Genomic DNA, 19,589 nt, shown 5'->3' with positions numbered 1-19,589 from the left:
CAAGGCACCCATTCCACCTAAATGACACTAGGTGGAGTAGTTGTCCCAAAACCTTCTGTTTTCCATAAATCTGCTTCACATTATCTTCACTGAAAATAAAGGTACTGGCAGTTTGAAAAGTTACCTCTCTTCTCTCAATATCTCTCTTCTTCTTCCAGCTGTTTGATCATGTAGGGGAAGCTAAGGTGATCCTGAGGAATACTGGCAAGGTTGGCTTCAAATTTCGCATCGAACAGCCTCAAAAGGAGGAGGAGGAGGAGGAGGAGGAGGAGGGAGATAAGGAGGCAGGGGGACAGGAGAAGGTCCCAGAGAAAGACAAGCAGCAGCCTGATGCAAGGCAGGAAAAAGATAATGAGCTAAATGAGGAAGGTCAGGAGGTCAGACCTGGCCTGCCCATAGTCATCCCCCCTGTGGTGAGTTCATTATGGGACCATTTCAGATGCGGAAAGTACATGTATAATGTAGGTTTTCTGCAACCAGGTTTTGTGTGTGCCAGGGTTATGTTGATGCCAACATGGAGCAATGCCTGCGTGTGCTCTACCTCCCCGGCATCCCTGAGGTGTTTGAGAAGCGGCTTCAGCTGGAGGTGGCTCACCTACCAGCCCAGGACATCACACTGACTGGAGAGGGAGTGTTCCCGAGGATAAGCCTCAATTTGCCACGAAACTTGTGTATGCATACACATACACTTATACACGCAGACATGATTGTATCTTTACACAACAAACCAGAAGATGAGAATTTACTGCAACTGAGCTGCAGAATACAAGATTTAGTCTCATTATTATGCTTTCATTGTAGCCAAAATCACAAGCTGCAACAGACTAACTGCTACAATATAGATTAATCTTATTTGCCCAAATGCAGTGTTAGGGTAGTGTCAGGCGATGCCACTAGAAGGAATCTGTGCATTGAAAGGAAAAAACTGAAATTTGATAGCAATAAAAATCAACAGAAGGTGCTTACTATACCACATAATGTAATAGTTTATTGATCCACATGAGGAAATTGTCATCGAACAGAGTCTTGTCCTTATGCTAGAAAGCATTGAGCCCAAATTGTCTGGTTGATGGTCTCTCAGGTCTCTCTAATAATCACACCTCAATGCTAACAAATAGAGAAACACAAATGCTCTGATTGGATGCTGTAATTCCCTTGCAGCGGACGAATGCTACAGTGATGTGGTGCAGCAGGCCAGAACAGCTGTGGAGGCAAATAGATTGAGAGAAGAAGTTTTGAATGGAATCACCACTGGTGGAGGAGCAACAACAGAGGCCACCTGCACCCTGAAAGTCAGTGACTGAAACTTTTAAAGATGCTCTCATACAATATTGAGTTTTGGATTTAATATTGTAGTCATGTTGGTTACTAACAAGCAAATGTTGTGAAAACTACACAATGTTTCATTCTAATACAGGCAAAAGTGATTTCAGAAAGTCTTACATCAATATAACAATATATGAAAAAACATATAAGATATGTACTAAATAACAGCAAACTGTTGTTTCATACAGTCCTTCCTGTTTATGTAGAGAAAGAGTTTTCTTATGCCTGCCATTGTGGTCAGCATATATGCTGCACATTTCTCAATATATTGTTTTCTGTAAGGGGAAGGCAGTACCACTACATCCCTGCTGTTCGTAACCAGCCTATTATGTAGGGCTTTTCCTGTTTCTTATCTGTGTATTGATTTTTCAGGGTGTCCTATTCACCAAGACAGGAGCCATTGAATTACAATGGAAATTGCTATTTTCTGCTTTTCCCCTCAGTAGCCTATTTACTCACGGTTTTGTGTGTTGTTCCAGCAACATCCCTGGCATTTCCCCTAACCACTGAAATGAAAATGCAAACATTTTCATAACAGATAAGGTTCTCCTAGAGAAGCTACAGTACCTGTGCAAAACCTGACAAATTGGCCAGATTACATTATCCAGAAAAAGATCTTGACCTCAGTGACTTTCTATTTACTGTTGTTACAGTCTACAAGAAAGAAGAGATTTCTTCATTCTGTGTGTACCTTATGAACCACGTCACAGACAAATTTATATTGCCTTGAGATGGAGAACAACGGTTTTCTGATTTCTGTAAACTGATTTCTAAAAGGTTTAAAAATTTTGGTTGATTACACTAACCAGTGTAGATAAATACTACACATCTACAATGATATAACAGATATCATTAAGTTACTTTGTCATACTGTAGCTTATACATTATTGACTAGCTAAAACTTAAATATTGATTACATTTTACCCAGTCAAAATGATAAATTACATTATCAATTACACTCTGACTAGTTGACTAAAGCTATACTTAAGTTACTCTGCTATTAAAGGAATAGTCAGGCTTATTCACTAATTTACACTTTATTTGTTTACGCTTGTTAAACTGTTTGTTTAATCAATTCATAAATTTTGTGTTTTACAGAGGCTAATGTGAGATATTAGATAAGTGTATTTCCTAAAATGTCACCTCTAATTAAAGCTCCTATTGATTTTGAATTGGATTTTGAAATTCTATTTCCATACCTTTAAATATTTCATAATGATCATTTTGGATATCTAAAACTAAAATATTACCTGCCAAAATGCCATAGTTGATATAATTTAAGGCACTGGAGTTATGACCAATTAGAAAGTAGTTAGAAAGTAAAAATTTGATATATTTTAAAGTTTAATTATTAACATTGAAATTTCCTTTTAGGATTTCTAGAAAAGGTTTATGAATATCCTGAAGGGAGTTTTGAAAATACAGATTTGAGATATGATCAACAGCCATTTTGACTAGCTGGAATATATTTGTAAATGTCCTCAATCACAACTGTGAGTTGTTTACTTGCTGCTGAAGATATCAAAATTGTGTATGTAATTTTCACGTTTACCGCACCAACATCTGTGACATGATTATATATTTGGACAAACCTTGAAATATTTTTCTTACCATTCAGACTATTAATTACTTTCTGTAACTCTTCAATTCTTTTTAGAAACTTTTGAGTGTTTACTCACCCCATCCTTCTTTCTCCCTCTCTTCTCTCTCTTTTGCCTGCTGTCTCTAGTATGAGGAGCTGCTTCACATGGAGATTGAGAGAACATTGGTCAAAGAAAATGCTCTTGCTGTGTCGGGTAGCCTGATAGAGCTCAGAGACTCACAAGATTCCTCCAGAAAGTGGCACAAACTTAGCAAGTATGCACAAACACACACTCTGATTAAACAGATGGTCACTTGCTAGACTGAAGTGAGGACTGTGTGAAACTGTGTTGTGGAATTGAGTCTGGGTTAATGAATGATATCTGGCTGAGTAAGTTTTTGCTCTGTGGTGTGTGTCTGCTGATTTGATTCATACCAATTACACTTGCTTGTTCAAGTTCCACAAATTTATACTGCAGAATATGTCTGGGTGATATGGCCGAAGTTATTATCACATATAAAGTAAGCAAATCGAAGTCCAAGGCAATTAACTGTGCTCCACTGTTTATGCACTACATCAGAAAAACTCTTCACATGTGTAAAATCAAAACTTAATGAACTAACTTTGTCCCATTTATGCTTTTTCTATCCATCTCTACCCCTTCCCTCTCCCCCAGGTTCCAGCTCCCAGAGTATGTTTTGGATTTTGGTTATGTCATTCCTGGTAAAGTCCTCAGTCACACTGTAAATGTCACCAACACTGGGTCAGTGGCTGTGTCCTTCTGTGCAAAGCGCAAACCTCTCTCTGGCACAGGTAACACATGAATAGGCAGCAAGACATGAATACATTATTTAGGCTCATGTGACATTTTCAGTTAATCTCTGTTTCCTAATCAGTAATATTTCTGTACTACCACATTTATACCAAATCTTTAATTTGACAGTGATTGGACCTAAGGGACACTACAACTAATACAACATGTTTTCCGTAGTCTGCCCCTCCTCTGATATTAATCCTTGTGTTTTCATTGGCTGTTTTATTATCTGTTCTTCTCAATTGTTCTACACTTAACACAACAAATAAAAAGCTGTGATTGTGTTTTTGCTCCTTTTAAAGGTTTCAGTGTAGAATTTGAAAGAGTGAAGAACCTTCCCTGCGGTGAGACACAGACTTTCACAGTGAAATTTGATTCCCAAGGAGCCAACCTGCAGATGGGGGGCATAAGTGTTGTCATGCCAATACAGGTACACATGGGCATGGTCAAACATTCATTATCATCAATTATCATCATTAACAGTCATTATTTCTGCACTACCCCATTATATCCGTATCTATGAAACAATCATATTTCTAAATAATTGAGTCCCCTCCCTCAGTGATGAGCAGCAGTGTGATCTTGTTTTTAAGATCATTGTGTTTTTTTTACAGGTCACAGGTGGCCCAGTGGTGCAGGTGCGGCTGAGTGCAGTTGTGACTGTACCGACCGTTACTGTTTCCACGGATACACTGCAGTTTGACACTGTACAGTGTGGCATGTGTCAGGTAATAGTGTGATTCTACCGCCCATTTTATTACACTTAGTAATAAAATGGGCATGTTTTTGCATGTTTACACAACATGCAAAAATAGAAGAACAGGAAAGTAGGTCAAAGTACAAATGCCATATGATGTACAGATTGACACAACTAATGAGGGGCACTAATAAGAGACCAGTATGCTGCCTTGCTGTGGTGCCATCTTGCGATCGTTTACTGTAAGATCAGGTTAAGTGTATAATTTCCAAGGACTGCTCTTACCAAACGTACATTCAAACATTATATGCTTCAGCATGAAATCTTCAATCAGTTCATTCTGTTTGATACTCAAACAGAAATGAGAATGTGATCAGGTTGTTGATACAGAACTTTCTGTGTTGTATCTCATGTCCCATTAGATCAAGACTATAAAGCTGTTGAATCATGAGTCTGTGCCCTGCAACTGGAGCATAGTTGAGGAGGTGAAGCCTCTCAAAAAGGTACGGACCAATAGGAGAAATTGTCATTTTTATAGAAATTTCAATCCATTCCCCTAAATAATTTTGTAAATATTAATATCCACCACATAACAAAAACTCCTTCTACACAACATCTGCCATCTTTAGTACTAATTGTTCAGAATCCTATCTAATAAAGACAAATACAGACATCACTGCATGAAGGTGAGACCTGCTACTGTTCTTGCATTCACTCAGGTTGACAAGTTCCTGCCTCTCTACACGCGTAAAAAGGTGTTGCAGGAGCAGCGGCCTCCTCTGGCGGTATTTGAAATGGTTCCTTGCTCTGGCATGCTTTCCCACGGTGAAAAGGTCAATGTCCAGGTCAAGTTCAGCCCTGCTGAGGGGGTAAGGAGCTTTGCTGATTTCAGAGCATCTACAAACAGTTGTTTGGCACAATTCATGGCAGAGTAACATGGCATTGTATGGGTTACTGCTTTTATGAAATGGTGGAAACACAACATTGGAAATAAAAGAATGCACCCAAATTTCAATAAAATATGGATTTTGATTTTTGTATTTATAAAAGAAAGATGAAAGTTGAAAAGTAGCATGCACAAAGAGTTTGATAATTGTTAGAAAATAAAGACAAGGATGGTTACCATACTATATACTATACACAGTATGTCTTTGCAGTGTGCTTACAACAGGCAGCTAGTGGTCCGTGTGGCTGAGGGCACCCAGCAGGTGTTCATTACAGCTCAGGGGCAGGGTGAGGAGCCACAACTCGAGTTTTGCCCGTCAGTGGTGGAGCTGGCGCCTTGCCGGCCTGTCAGCACGGACGTGGAAGCCACAGTCACAGTCAAAAACCCCTGCTCTTTCCCCGTTGAATTCTACTCCCTGGAGTTCGACACACAGTATCTCGAGGAAGAAGAGGTAGCTCTCTTTTTCTGAAGTTTCAAAAAAGAATGTGTTTTATTTTGTAATGTATGGTGGTGAAAAGCAAGAAATGGGGTTATATGATGACCTCATATCCTCTTATCCTGTAGGATTGCCAATGGATAAGAGACAAAGAGAAAATGGGAATGAGATAGACAACAAGGTCGTTTGTTAATGATAGACTCTTGAAAAGGGACATGTTTTCTTCTGTCATAGAGTCAGTTTCATGTAAATCACACACCCTGAACCAAAACTTATAAACTATTCATCCACCAGGGGGGAGCAAAGCCATCAGAAGTCCTGCCCAGCCTTAACCTTGACAAAGAGACAGCATTACCAGTTCTTATGTTTTAACTAAATCAGCTTTTGTTGTTTTATTTTTTAGCACTTGTTACTGGAGATATGGAGTGAGACTATGAAATGCATCAGAAAGAAACAGCTTTTCTCTCTTTCTGCACCTCTTCCCTCCTCTCTCACCCCCCACCCCTCTCATCCTATGCAGATCCTGCGTCTGATGCAGGGTTATGATGAGAACAATGTGCTGCTGCTGCCTCCCAGGGCCCCTGGAGAAAGTCTTCCCACAGAACTGCTCGACTACTACAAAGAGCACTGCTCCCAACTGAAAGATGATGGTAGGTTCAGGCACACATAGACATAGATCATATACCTGCAGGTGTCTGAATAGTGTATCAGCACATACCTGTTTTAACCTGACCTACCTGTGTGCACCAGAGCTGAAGGAAGACTTTGATGAAAAAGAAGCTGGGAAGGGTGAAACACAGGAGGAAGAAAAGAGATTGAGACGAAGCGATTCCCTCCCACCAGACAGCAAGGAGGGAAAAAAACACACAACTGTGGACCGAGCTGAACTGCGTGAGTGCAACTGTTTTAGTAGTGGAATTTTGCAAGCTTGTGAAAGTATTCTCACACGAGGCGAGTGTAATTCACAGTAATTTGCACAGGTACAAGGTGTAAGATTGACTTCAACTTTAACTCTTATACTAAAGTTTAACTTCTCACATTCTCTCTGTCTAATGCTTGTTTTGTGCATTCAGTTCTTTCAGAGATGGCCAAAGATGGAAGCCATGGGAGACTGGGACACCTAGAGATGACCCCTGTCTCCAGAGCAATCGCCCGCCACATGGGTGTTGACCTGTCACCTGAGGGTCTGGCTGCACGCAACCGCAGAGGCATTGCTATTATTGTGTATGGAGCCCCACTGACAGGTGAAGCAGTTGAAAACAGTTGATTCTGCATTGGAAAAAATGAAATGATTGTTTGATTTTTCAATTAAATATTAAATATAAAGTCATTTGGCTGGGTGAGTATGCATACGTATATACTGCATATATAGTTGTTATTTCATCAGACAGGTTTGTAGCGATTGCTTACTGCATAACAACTGTGGGGTAGTAGTGAGTTTAAAACTGTATATGTATCCTGTTCCTCCGTTTTTCAAGGTAAGAGCAGCACAGCAGCTGCTCTGGGACATCACTACGGAGGAGCGTGCCTGAGTGTTGATGCTGTGTTTACAGATGTGCTGATAAATGGCACTTCACCTGTTAGTCTGACAGCAAGACAATTGTATGACAGTGCTGCTGCTGAGTATGCTCAGAGGAAGGCTGAGGAGGCTGGTAAGCAAGATATACTTTAAATGTAGCGTAATTCTTTTAAAATAATTATATGGAGTTTTTGTGTTTTGGGAGTAGCCTAGAAGTCAGAAAAAGTGGCTGATAAGTAATTTTTCTCATACTGTCAATATGCCATTTAACAAGGCATGTAATCACCTGCCACTTCAGTGGAACAGCTAATTGGTCAACAGTACAAGACATACTGTACTAAGCTGCACTGTGCTTGTAATTAGGGATTATGAACCTTCTATAGTAAGTCAGAACACTACTACTGAGGAGCACAGTCTACCATCAACTTAAAATTGATAATTAATGGGTGATAAATATATCTGTCTGCTTCCAGCTCAGGCCTGTGAAGATACCACAGCACCAGGACCTGCAGCAACTATTGAAACCACAGATCCAGCTCCAAATTCAGCTCCTGTAGAGGTTCTTGTGAAACCTAGCGAGGACAGCTGCAGTAGAAATGACTCCAAGGAACTTCAGGACACTGAAAGCACGCATGTTGCCCATTGCCTGGTACGTTTCCTAAAGTCTGCTAGTCACCCAGTGTGTTTTACCATTGAAAAAAAAAAATCTCTAAAAATTGAGGGTTTGGCTCCTACTGGATACATCTTTGCAAACAAAAACCACTCTTTTTGTCTCAGGGAGTAGATGGGACCACACTCAGCAATCTCTTACCTGAGCAGCTGCTGGTTGATATCCTGGCGGAGAGATTACAGGTAATATGACCCTGTTTTGATTACAGCTGTTTGTACTTGTGAACCAGCAGATATCTGATATATATTGTATGTAACCATTTAAAGAGGCCGAGTTTCACTTGGTTTGCACCGTGTCATCATGTTTGCTCTCTTTGTCTTGTCATTGCTGTGGGTGCTGCTGTTGTCGTGATAACAGTTAAGTGACTGTTACCGTGGCGTAGTGATTGATGGCCTGGAGTCGGTGTACACTCAATCAGTGGCAAGCACGCTGCAAGTTGTCCTCAAGGCCCTTAATAACCGGAAACACATCTACGTAGTCAACTTGTCAGACTCCTACACTGCCCTGAAGGCACGAGAGAGAGCTCAACGAGAAGCTGAGGGTAAAATACATACACACAATCTTATACAATAGGACTGCTTCAAGTTTTGTTGCAAAATAGAATATCCAAGAATAAAAAATCAAGTATAACAGTATACAGTATATTTAAGATTTAATTTGGAATCTGATACAATTAAAGGTACCCTGTGGAGTTTTTGACCACTATTACAGAAGCACTATGGAGCAGTTTTTTGGGTACCTGTTTTGTTTGTTTCATGTCACTAAATTACAGTTGGCTGTAATGTTATGTGAAAGGTAGTAATACGCCAGCAAAGGCAGGAAAGAAGAAGGCTCCTAGTGAGAAAAACATGGATGTAAACAATGCAGGTATCAAAATTTCCCAAAAGAAATCAGCTTTGCAAATCTTTATGAGGAAGGAAACACATTCAACACGTATGTTAGATCTTAAGTTTGCACATTTTGATGAGTAACACTGAATGTAAACAGAAACTGTTTGCAAGAAAACTCCGCAGGGTACTTTTAAGGACAGTGCTCAAAATTTTTGTATGGTTTATGTTTTGTTTTTTTTTCATAAAGCTTTATGACACCATATGTGCAACAATCTGTGGGTGTTGTGTTTGTGTGTGTTCTTCAGAGGCCCTGCAGAAAGAGAAAGCCGACAAGGAGGAGCAGTGGCTGCAGGAGCTGGATGAGGAGGAGTATGATGCTCTACCAGAGGAGGAGAAGGAACGTATTGCTCAGCGACACAGAGAGCAGAAACTCAGGTACTGACTGCAGGATGGTTGGACACACTCTCTATTAGGTGCTGGACATTGTGGTTTTTGTTAAAAACCTTTTTACCCATTAAGTTATGAATGCAACCCTGTTAGTATTGAAGGTACAAAATTGTTGAACCAAGAATTAAAGAGGATAAAATTAAAGGAAAGAAGCAGCAGTCAAATGCTGAACAGTTGTTTTGGAAGGATGACGCAAGAGAAAGTCTAAATAAAAATATGATCAAATAATGTGCAGTTCTTAATGTTGTGCACATTACTTGTTTGAAGTCCCCTCTAGAGTCTAGAAGAATTGTTCACAAATACTAATTAGGCTGCTCTGGCCCAAAGTAAACACAGCTTCCCCCAAATAATGGGAATATTTTCAACCATTAAAAAAAACGTGTATTTATGTGTGTATGCATGTGCTTGTGTATAAGGGAGCTTGAGCGAATAGTGAAAAAGCAAGAGGAGAAGAGGCAACAGGAGGACATGAAGAGACTACAAGAAGAGGAGCTGAAGAAGAAGAGCAAAAAGGAAAAAGGAAAGAAGGATACTAAAGAAGGGTTGAGGAAAAAGAGCTTGCTGGAGATGAAGCAGGTATGTATATGTATCCCATTTCAACACTCCTCTATGAACAAAATACTCTCACATAGGCACACACAAAGGTAGAATTTATAATGTAATATATAATTTATCATGTATCTTTTTTATTTCTGAAATTATTTTTTCAACCTGGGAATGAAACCTTTCAATCTTCTTACTCCAAAATGAACATTTATAGAGCAATTATTCCTGATAATGATCCACAAATCAATATTACATAAACGTAACACTATTTTGTTTCTGGGAACACCACCATAAAATTTAACCGGAACGATCTCTATGCACATCTATCACATCATGTTGCTCATTACAGCCACACCTCTATCTGTATTGTAATTAAAATGCGGCACAGCAGGCAGTATTTTGGGCAGTTAAAACACAGTCATTGCCCCTAGTTAGTGTTTTGAAAAGAGACACCACGAGAGGATTGGTTGTAACAAACAACTTATTAGTGGATACAGATTTTTATTGACTTATGATTTTTCTTGGGGCTGTGTGAACTATTTTCAATGTGTCAGTATCCAACATGCCAGTTGGTTTGCATTAAAAACTGTTCAAAATAATTCATCTCAACTGACAAACTTGATGTGCACACCAAAGGAACAGATAGAGTACCTGCCATCTTCAGATGACTGTAAAGAGAGGCACCAGGCTAAGGGAAAGGCTGTCTGTAGGCTGGTGACTGTTGTGGATACCAAAGCTAGTGAGATTCACTCATTAACCTTTACTCTAACTTGCTGGAATCTTGTGAAGATGAGCAAAACATGAATAAAGATGTTTTTGTGATTTCAGAGAAGCTTAAAGGGGTGTGCCTTCACCAAATAAATTGACCAAAATTTTAAGGAGCAGAAGGGCTGTTGAACTGCTCCAAGCAGACAGTATGACACTGAATTGACAATGGCACACTCTCTATAGCACTTCTCCTCCCACTGGGGCAGAAGACGTGTCACCAAGATACCAAACTGGCACAGGCGAGGAAATAACCTCCAGTGTGTGTTCCTCGCCATGCCCAGACACCAAAATAGAGGCCAAACTGTGTTTTCTCATTATTAGCATTCTGTCTTCAATATGATTGGCTCTCAGAGTACAGAAAATATGGAGATGAAGGGACTGACAGAAGAGGAAGGAGAGCTGAAGAAAAGCAAAATGGGTGTAGAGAGAGATACTAAAGAAGTGTCAGGAAAGAAAGACGTGCATGGGGAAAAGCAGGTCTGTACACACATGCCATTCAGTCATTCCTCTGTGAACCAACTCTTCTGGACCAGATTTCACATATGAACATGCAAATACATACACACATAATAACATACACTGTTGGCCAATCAGTGATTTTGGAATCCTTCTTCCTCTTCAGTCAACAGCTGCAATGGATGGTCGTCGGATGTCTCCTTGTAACAACTCTAAAGAATCACTAGTGGACTCAAGAGAACAACGCAATTTGAATGAAGGTGCCAACAAATGTAAGGAATCCCTCTACACTGTTTAATGCAGGACATAGAAACTTTCCGGTCAAATTATATGAAAGGATACAACATGTTGTTTGAACTCACAACTTTATCGAATTCTTAGGCTTACAGTTTTAACTAATATACATTGTTTTCATCTGGTCTCCAAAACCAAGATAAGCTCCTGATGAGGTTACCTGATTAATTATAAGTAATTGCGGATACATCAATTCATGTACACAGAAGTAAAAATAACTACCAAAGTACACTAAGGAGTCAATTATATCATTATGATAATTTACTTCACACCATTTACAGGATAAAACTCATGATGAAAAATGAAATCATGTATTACCATTGACCTTGTTTGCTAATACAGCACATCAAAGCAAAGAGGCTGATCATTCACTTAAGAAGATAGAAGAAACCAATGGAAACCGACATACACCAGAGTCTCCTCAACCGGCAGACAAGCCAGAGGGAGAAATGGTGGGTTTATTGATAACTAACAATTTAGACATGGTGGATAAGAGAATTCCATTCACAGTTATACGTAATTGCTGTTAAATGTTAAATTCACATACAGTATAACAGTTAAACCTAGTGCTTGCAGACTATTTTAGCCATATAATATGTTGGATATGAATGGCCTTCGCACATACACCAAGTTTCTACCAAGACAATGCAGTAAATGCTGTTAAATGCTTATGACCTAGTTGTTTACTCTTGCTCTTTCTCCTAATCACCCTTTGCACCCCTATCTAGTCTGGTGTGGATGAGCTGCAGTGTCAGTTCAGTGCGTATGAGCAGAGCCAGGCCCAGGTGGAACACATTCTGCAGAACTGGGACCGGGCTCAGGGCGTGTTGCTGGTTCCACTTCCGAGTGAAGAGGCCCCAGTGGCTACAGAGGATGTCCCAACAGAGAAACAGGTGAGTTTGCTGACTTCAAGAAAGCGGTCATGTATAAGTGACATAAATAAAGATGAGGAAAATTAGGAAAATGATGATAATCTGCTCTATCCTCTTCTGAAGTGTTCACATAATATGTGAATAGCTCAACCTGGTTGCTTCCTACAAAAGCAATTTGACCAATGTATATATCAATACCCAGAGTGAACATATCTTTTCTTATTTGTGCATATATTTTCTTACCATATTTAAGAAAATTCTGAAAAACCACCATTATCATTGTTTGGAAAATTTGGACTTTGATATAGATGACTCACACAGACAAATAAAACCTCAGAATTACTACAGCTGAAATTTGAACCCATCAATCTCAATCTGTGTACAGACTCCTGTTGGCAAGAGGGCCAAAAAAGCCAGCAACAAGGTCCTGTCTCCAATGCCTAGCCAGATGGCACCACCAGCTGAAGCAGAAAAAGCAGGAGACAAGGTGTCTCCACCGAATATCACCCCTCATATTGTACTGAACGTAACAGGCAAAGACTATCCAAGTGCCACTGAGCTGCTCAAGGGCAACACCCTGCCTCCCCTGGAGGAGGTATGGCCTATTTTTTCTGGTTTTGGGTTTTTTTTTATGGATAGTATGATTTACACTAAGTCAAACTGTAGCCTACCACTGGGTTTTACATCAGTATGTTCCATGTTCCTTTTTCCTTTTGTCTCCTTAGGTGTTGGATGATTTAGGGTTGGGACCTAGTGGCCCACCCATCCCTCCTCCCATCACCTTTTCTATGGTTCCTTTCCCCAAAGACAGGGTGCAATGTAACAGTCAACTGGCTTGCGACTGTTTCACCTTTTTGAGTCCTTCTGGGACAGATGAACAGGGTGATGAGAAGAAAGAGTCAGAGGAAGATGTACAAGCATCAGCGGTAAAGGTAATGGTCCTTTTCCACCATAATAAATATTTACAGGAAATGTGGGCTTAATTTGGAAAGCAAAATGAGCACTAACCATGGTCACATGGGTTATCATACCAAATTATCACAATTGACTAAAAATTACAAAATCAGAGTGATGTTTGAGTGTGTTTTTATGCATCTGTGTGTGTTTGTGCACACTAAAGGAGGAGGCCGTTGCAACTTCTAAAAGTCGCATCAAGGGCAGCACCAAGGAAGTAACAAAGGACAAAGATAAAAAGAGCAGAGAGAGTCAGAGGAGCAAGAGACGAACGTCAGCCAAGACAAAAGCAAAGGGATCAGACAGGTCTCGCTCACCTCCTTTATATGTCTCCTCCATGTCTGACTGCATCAAACAAGACCAACACCAAGCGAGCTTAGAGCTGAAACGCAACCAGAGGCAAGAAAAACATACAGACAACACATTAACCTATACCATAATTATATGAGTGCTTTGTTGTTGTTGTTGTTTTACTAATTGTGCATGTTTATCCGTGTATTCTATGCAGCCTGATGACATTTCGCTGGGTTGTTCCAGCCAATGGCAAAGTGGTTATGAAGATATGGTTCTACTCAGAGACTCCAGGGAAGTTTGAACAGATCTTCAACTTTGAGCTACTTGGGACCCAGAGACGCTACCAGCTGCCCTGTAGAGGAATGTGTACATATCCTTCCATCTGCAAAGACTACAAGTCAGTCAGCATTGTTTACCTTTAATGTAGTCATGAATTAAAATGATTGGTAGAGGAAGGGAGAGGTTAACAGAAATGAGTATAAGTATGCACAGATTCCTTCTACATGTCAGAGTTCATTTTAAAAAAACTTAATTTTAAATTTTAGTAAACATCCCGAATATATCAAGTTGAGTTACAGTCAAATATTTATTGTTTACCCTGTTAAAACACAGCCAGTAATCCCAGCAGGCAAACCTGACAGAGCAGATTCAAATCTCTAAAAAGAGCGTGTTGAATATTGAGAAAAAGTGAGTTAGATCTCTGAAAGAATTGTGTTGAATGTCTGCATAGCAAGTTTTGAAACTTCGAAGAGACAGATGCAAACATCAGACATTATACTCAAATATTTAAATCATTTTTTTCAGATTTAAAACCAAATTACACTTTCAAAACTTACTTTTAACCTTTCAAACCTCAGTCGTTATTGATAGTTATTGATGTTACAGTATGATTTTCTGACAGTAATCCAACCTCATTTTTCCACAGAACTCTTTTTAGCTTCAGTAGAAAGGTGCCGAAAATGGAAGAAGGGCTCCAGAAGATTTACGTAGTCAAGCCTGGATTCTTTGAGTTTGGACCATTACTCTGTAGCAAGACCAGAGACAGGTAAGAGGAAGAATGATGGCAGCGTATTTGTGTTTGTCTTCACATATGCATTTTTAAGATTATTATGTGTGTATGTGTGTCTGTCTGTGTAGATACAAGGAAAATAAGTACCCAGAGAACAGAGAGAGACTAGTGATCAAAAACAATTCAGGTCTGGAGGCTGAGGTTCAGTTCCGTTTCCAGCATGATACTCAGGCCACCACATATCTGCTGGACCCTCCAACCATGACTCTCAAACCTGACCAGAGACAGGTACAATATTTCTATTATACATTGACCATTGAATTAATACAGATGACTGTAATAACATTATTACTTGTAAATATTATTCCGTCCTGCTAGGAGTTGACAGTTTGGGCTTATCCAACAAAAGTGGGACAAATCAAGGACAGCATTGTGTGCTGTATCAAGGACAATCCAGAGCTTGTCATCATTAACCTCTCCTGCTGGGGAGTTCGGCCAGAGCTGGAGCTAGAAAGCAAGCATTTGTTTTTTGACAGGATTTTGCTGCACAGGTACCAGATTGTAGAGACTAATTTCAGTAAAAAGTCAAATCAAAATACATCAAGTGCAGCGATAACAGCAAATTATTTTTGTTTAAACTAAACTGTCAATCCCTCTGTCCTGTTCTCCACTCAACCTACCCTCTTCCATCCTTCTCTCTAGACGAGACAGCCGTAGTGTGACACTCCACAACAAGACAGCTCTGCCGGTATCCTGGAGACTGCAGGGTGTGGAGGAGTTGGGTGATGAGTTCAGTGTGCCTCAGGATGAGGGCATCATCTCACCCAACTCCTCTTTCCTCCTGAGCTTGCACTTCAGGGCCAGGAAGCCACTCCACATTAAGAAGATTTTACGTCTGGAAGTGAGAAAACAGTATAAGAGCAAGTGGTGAAATGGAAATGGCCAGAGGATTTGTGAAGTGATGTAGATCTGTTTGTATGTACAGTACAGCATGTGCTGTGTGTTTTGTTTTAGGTTTCCGATGTAGAGAAGATTCTTGGCGTTGTGCACACAGAAAACATACAGGTCACCGCAGAAGCCTATGATATAGCTCTGGATATCACACCAGGTAGAAACGGAACACAAATATTTTCTTTAAAAGTAAAAGTTAATTTGGCTTTCACTGTAATTCTATTAAGGCAAGGAGATTTTACTCATCATCTTCTTGTTGTGAGATGACAGTGTTCACCACTGAGTGACTGTGCTGCTTCCCTGATGTCATAATAATAAAAAAATGATATACTGTATACTCTTGTTTCTGTGGCAGATGGCTGTCTGGACTTCGGAACCATTAAAGTCTTTGAGGAAGCAAAGTTGTCCCTCAGGATGAAAAACCAAGGAAAATATGACATAGCCTACAGGTGAGTTCAAACTGCTAGTTTTTGATTTATGGATGTGCCATTGTATCAGTCTGATTCCACATTAAGTGGATTTTATCTCACTATTGAACTTTCTTCGCTTTCTTTCCAAAAGGTTTACACTTGAGCGGACAGACCCAAGCCAGCCTAACCTTGACTCCATTTTCACTGTGTCCCCCAAAAGTGGGATTCTAATGCCCCACAAAAAACCCACAACAGTGCAGATCGTCTGCAAACCCATGATGGAACTCTCTCTTAGAGAGCAACCTGTCCTGCCTTGCCAGGTCTGAGTCATACACAGCTCCTAATGATCCCAGAGCTGGATGTTCAATTACATATTGAGGTCATAGAGGAATGGAAAACCTTGTTAACTAACTTTTGGTATAATTTTTTATTTTCTATCATTAGCTTCTACTTGTATTTCATGATTAGAGGTATGCGTTGCACATTTTCCATCAAATAAAACTGTATTTCTCTAAAGGAAAGCAGTTATACCACAGCTGAATATCTGGTTATAAAAGGATTATATATGCATAGGGTATGGTGCTGGCCTACTGGGGGAAGATGTATTAGGTGTCTGGATTTATTAACTATTAAGAAAAAGCTAAATTCCACTTAAATACCACAGAATTATATGTACATCGAGTGTTGAAGCAAGACGTATTCAAAATGCTGTTTTATTGAGATTATTGAGAAACTCTTATTTGTTTTTGTCCATATGAGGTGCAAAGCAGAAACAAAGACATGACAATTCAACATTCTTCATAAACTTGTGGAATGTGGCTAAAATTTTGACATCTATTTCAAAAGCAGAGAACTTCTTGAAATGTGAAAGAGGTAATTGAGAGATGGTGAGATGCTAACTGAACTTCTCTGCTGCAGGTGATTGAACCCAGCATCGGGGATGGAGGAGAAACTATAGCCATTCTAGCCATCAAGGTTTCAGTCCAGTCCGTCTTCTCCAGGTTAGGTCTTGACTCATATTGTCATCACTCTCACTCTCTTTTGTACCATTTGACATCACAGTTAGTACGTTTTACTGTACACCATTAATCAGAAAGTGTCACGCCACCTCATCACAATCTGCAAGCTTTTGTTATTTTGTTGATATTTGGCCTATACATAGATTGTGATAAATTGCTGTGTGTTCCTTGTCTAGGTATAAGATCATACCTGCATGTGACATCAACTTTGGTCCAGTGGTCTACGGCTGCAAGAAAAGCCAGAGCTTCACTATTGAGAATACTGGAGTTTTTGAGACCCGTTTCACCATCTGCTGTATGATCACAGACACTGACCCACCAGGGAGGCCAGGGTAGGAGAGCAGCACAGTATAAACACACACACACACACAAACTTATACACAGACTCATAAAAGCTAATACTTTTCCAAAAGCTGGAATGGAACAGCGGTTTTTCTATGCTTTGAAAATAACAAATCAAATTTGAAATTAAAATAAATATCAAAGTAGCAGTTCAGCTCAGGTGTTCTTGGGCTGTTGACGAAATACTGTACATGTTGAGCCGTGTTTGCTGCCATATGTGACAAATCCCATATTAAAATCTAATACACCGTACAAATTAAGTGTCATCGAAGCATCATTGTGTTGCCAATCCCTGCAAATGTTGATTCATATTTCTTGATTCAGAGACACATGCTGCTTTTATGATGAAGTTCTGTGATATTAAAGTAAAATGAATCAAATCAAAGGATCAAATTAGCATCCGTATCAAAATAGTTTATTTGTATCAATTAAGTGTATATTATTTCTAACAAGATGAGAACGACAGTTCAAATAGTTTTGAAAATAGAGTTTTCTTGAGCATAAATTACAAGCACAAAATGTAATATCGACTCTGCTTGTAGAAATTATGTTTCAAGTTGAGGATATGGTACTAGAAATGCTGCCAATAAGGCTGCAACAATATATTGTGGCACAATATATTGCATACAAAAATGTGACAGTGCTGTGTGCACTGTGGAACTGAAAAGAGTGTGTGAGTGTGCAATTAAATGCCCTTGATTAACACGGTGAACTGTGAACTGAGGTCTCAACTACTTCTTGAAAATGACATTTATAGACTAAAAATTGTCCTGGTCCTTCTCTAATAATTTGAAATCAGTTTGTGTGAAGATGTTGAATTGTATTCGCGGTTTGTATTCTGGTCTCAGAGCTCCAAATAAGAAGATACCTCCAGAGAGCCATTCAGGGAGGCCCACTGGTGCTGGTAGCAAAGTGAGAGAGTCCTTCCCCAGAGACATAGGCATTACACAGGTGAGAGGCCGCTAATGGAGATGACAACAAGGACAATGCTTAGTGATTAATGCAGTTCTAAGGGTTATGTGTGGACAGTTTTCTACATATTTGTCTTTCGAAGTATGTAGTATGTGTGTTACTAGGCTGATAATCATAGGCTACTGAATTGCAATTTTGCTTCACTTCACTCATACTACTTCATTCTAGCAATTTTTAGACATTTGCCTGCCACAGTTGTCAACTGACTGTCAATTTCTGACTTCTCATCTCCACCTCCTCTTCCTTCCTCTGATCATCCCTTTCAGAATCGCCTCACCATGGGGGTGTTCTCAGTGTCTCCTTGCACAGGAACCCTGCAGCCAGGCTCTCAGCAGGTGGTGACAGTTGACTGCATAGCTGAACAGCTAGGCCATTGGAACCAGGGTTTGCTCATTGACATCAGTGACCGTGACCCCTCAGACCAGCCTGAGGGCATACCATACAGACTGCTGGCTGAAGTCTGCAAGCCAGGTGGGAGCTGTCTTATGTGATTGATAAACCACAACAATTGCGCCTTTTTTTCCAAATGGCTCAGTAAAACAGAAAAACAGTTTTTTCCATTTCTGTGTCTATTTGAATACCCATAGAGATGAGTGCGGCTCAATATTTGGGCTACCTGGGGTCTGGATTTAAGTTCAAAAATCATATTATCTTGTTCAAAAATCTTTTATCAGAACTTTTCATCTTTGTGATCACAAAAGCATAGACTGTGAAAAAAAGAAGGGGCTACAACACTGTGTATGACCTTCTTTTTGTTTTTGTTCCTCAGGCATAGTGTTAGACATGGCCTCCATCTTTGAGGAGCACCATGTGTGTCACAACAGCAGTCAGCTCTCCTCTGAGCAGTTTCGCAATGCTGAAGGCATTTACATCCTGGAAGAAAACAAATTTATTTTCAACAAAGTCCTGGTGGGGCGAACTGCTCATGCTCGCTTCAAACTCATCAACCACAGCAAGGTGCCCTGCGTGCTCAGCTTGGCCATCAAATATGTTGGCGTGAAGGTAGTGTGGCATGGATAAGTGCGTGCAGGAGTATCACTGATTGCAGATAGCAGGTGTTAGAGTTTCTGTATTTGCTTACAGGTGTCGCGCAACCTGGATGTTTTTGATTTGTCTGCCACGGCAGTGTCCGTTCCCAGCCAGTCACACTCATTCGCTGTGGTCACCTTCACACCCCAGACGATGCAACTCTACAGTGCAGTGTTTGAAGCCACACTGGAGGGAACCAACAGGTATAGTGCATGACTGTGTATGCTACTTTGGTGTTGCCTTTGCTGCTTTTAATTCTACTACTACTGTGAGTATAGTGATTCAATTCAATTCAGTTATATTGTCAAAACACATTGTGTAGGCACATATGCAACGAAAGGAAAGCTGCAGCTTCACCAAAACAGTGCGTAGGGACATACACGACATTAAGAGAATACTAACATCT

General features: G+C 40.0%; 1 protein-coding gene across 5 annotated transcripts in view; it reads left to right on the top strand.

Moving 5' to 3' along the window:
• The window catches only part of hydin (HYDIN axonemal central pair apparatus protein), a 72,482-nt gene that overhangs the window by 39,092 nt on the left and 13,801 nt on the right, over positions 1 to 19,589 (top strand). For 4 of the 5 annotated variants that reach the window (XM_042410906.1, XM_042410905.1, XM_042410903.1 and 1 more), the window contains exons 27-66: positions 159 to 413; positions 497 to 671; positions 1,162 to 1,292; positions 3,056 to 3,183; positions 3,585 to 3,721; positions 4,025 to 4,152; positions 4,337 to 4,450; positions 4,842 to 4,922; positions 5,139 to 5,288; positions 5,577 to 5,816; positions 6,322 to 6,451; positions 6,552 to 6,692; positions 6,875 to 7,045; positions 7,280 to 7,453; positions 7,794 to 7,969; positions 8,098 to 8,172; positions 8,348 to 8,531; positions 9,126 to 9,255; positions 9,684 to 9,843; positions 10,933 to 11,058; positions 11,204 to 11,309; positions 11,674 to 11,783; positions 12,060 to 12,224; positions 12,589 to 12,798; positions 12,929 to 13,135; positions 13,324 to 13,556; positions 13,666 to 13,848; positions 14,377 to 14,496; positions 14,589 to 14,748; positions 14,839 to 15,011; positions 15,163 to 15,361; positions 15,475 to 15,568; positions 15,767 to 15,860; positions 15,973 to 16,141; positions 16,740 to 16,822; positions 17,017 to 17,172; positions 18,031 to 18,133; positions 18,421 to 18,625; positions 18,924 to 19,156; positions 19,238 to 19,386. In XM_042410906.1, coding sequence (XP_042266840.1) covers positions 159 to 413; positions 497 to 671; positions 1,162 to 1,292; positions 3,056 to 3,183; positions 3,585 to 3,721; positions 4,025 to 4,152; positions 4,337 to 4,450; positions 4,842 to 4,922; positions 5,139 to 5,288; positions 5,577 to 5,816; positions 6,322 to 6,451; positions 6,552 to 6,692; positions 6,875 to 7,045; positions 7,280 to 7,453; positions 7,794 to 7,969; positions 8,098 to 8,172; positions 8,348 to 8,531; positions 9,126 to 9,255; positions 9,684 to 9,843; positions 10,933 to 11,058; positions 11,204 to 11,309; positions 11,674 to 11,783; positions 12,060 to 12,224; positions 12,589 to 12,798; positions 12,929 to 13,135; positions 13,324 to 13,556; positions 13,666 to 13,848; positions 14,377 to 14,496; positions 14,589 to 14,748; positions 14,839 to 15,011; positions 15,163 to 15,361; positions 15,475 to 15,568; positions 15,767 to 15,860; positions 15,973 to 16,141; positions 16,740 to 16,822; positions 17,017 to 17,172; positions 18,031 to 18,133; positions 18,421 to 18,625; positions 18,924 to 19,156; positions 19,238 to 19,386 — 6,158 coding nt within the window. The remainder of the gene's footprint in view (positions 1 to 158; positions 414 to 496; positions 672 to 1,161; positions 1,293 to 3,055; positions 3,184 to 3,584; positions 3,722 to 4,024; positions 4,153 to 4,336; positions 4,451 to 4,841; positions 4,923 to 5,138; positions 5,289 to 5,576; positions 5,817 to 6,321; positions 6,452 to 6,551; positions 6,693 to 6,874; positions 7,046 to 7,279; positions 7,454 to 7,793; positions 7,970 to 8,097; positions 8,173 to 8,347; positions 8,532 to 9,125; positions 9,256 to 9,683; positions 9,844 to 10,932; positions 11,059 to 11,203; positions 11,310 to 11,673; positions 11,784 to 12,059; positions 12,225 to 12,588; positions 12,799 to 12,928; positions 13,136 to 13,323; positions 13,557 to 13,665; positions 13,849 to 14,376; positions 14,497 to 14,588; positions 14,749 to 14,838; positions 15,012 to 15,162; positions 15,362 to 15,474; positions 15,569 to 15,766; positions 15,861 to 15,972; positions 16,142 to 16,739; positions 16,823 to 17,016; positions 17,173 to 18,030; positions 18,134 to 18,420; positions 18,626 to 18,923; positions 19,157 to 19,237; positions 19,387 to 19,589) is intronic. The other variant, XM_042410907.1, reaches the window with a different exon arrangement.

The sequence above is a fragment of the Thunnus maccoyii genome, chromosome 5 (assembly GCF_910596095.1).
Source record: "Thunnus maccoyii chromosome 5, fThuMac1.1, whole genome shotgun sequence".
NCBI lineage: Eukaryota > Metazoa > Chordata > Actinopteri > Scombriformes > Scombridae > Thunnus > Thunnus maccoyii.
This window is presented reverse-complemented; position numbering and strand designations above follow the sequence as displayed.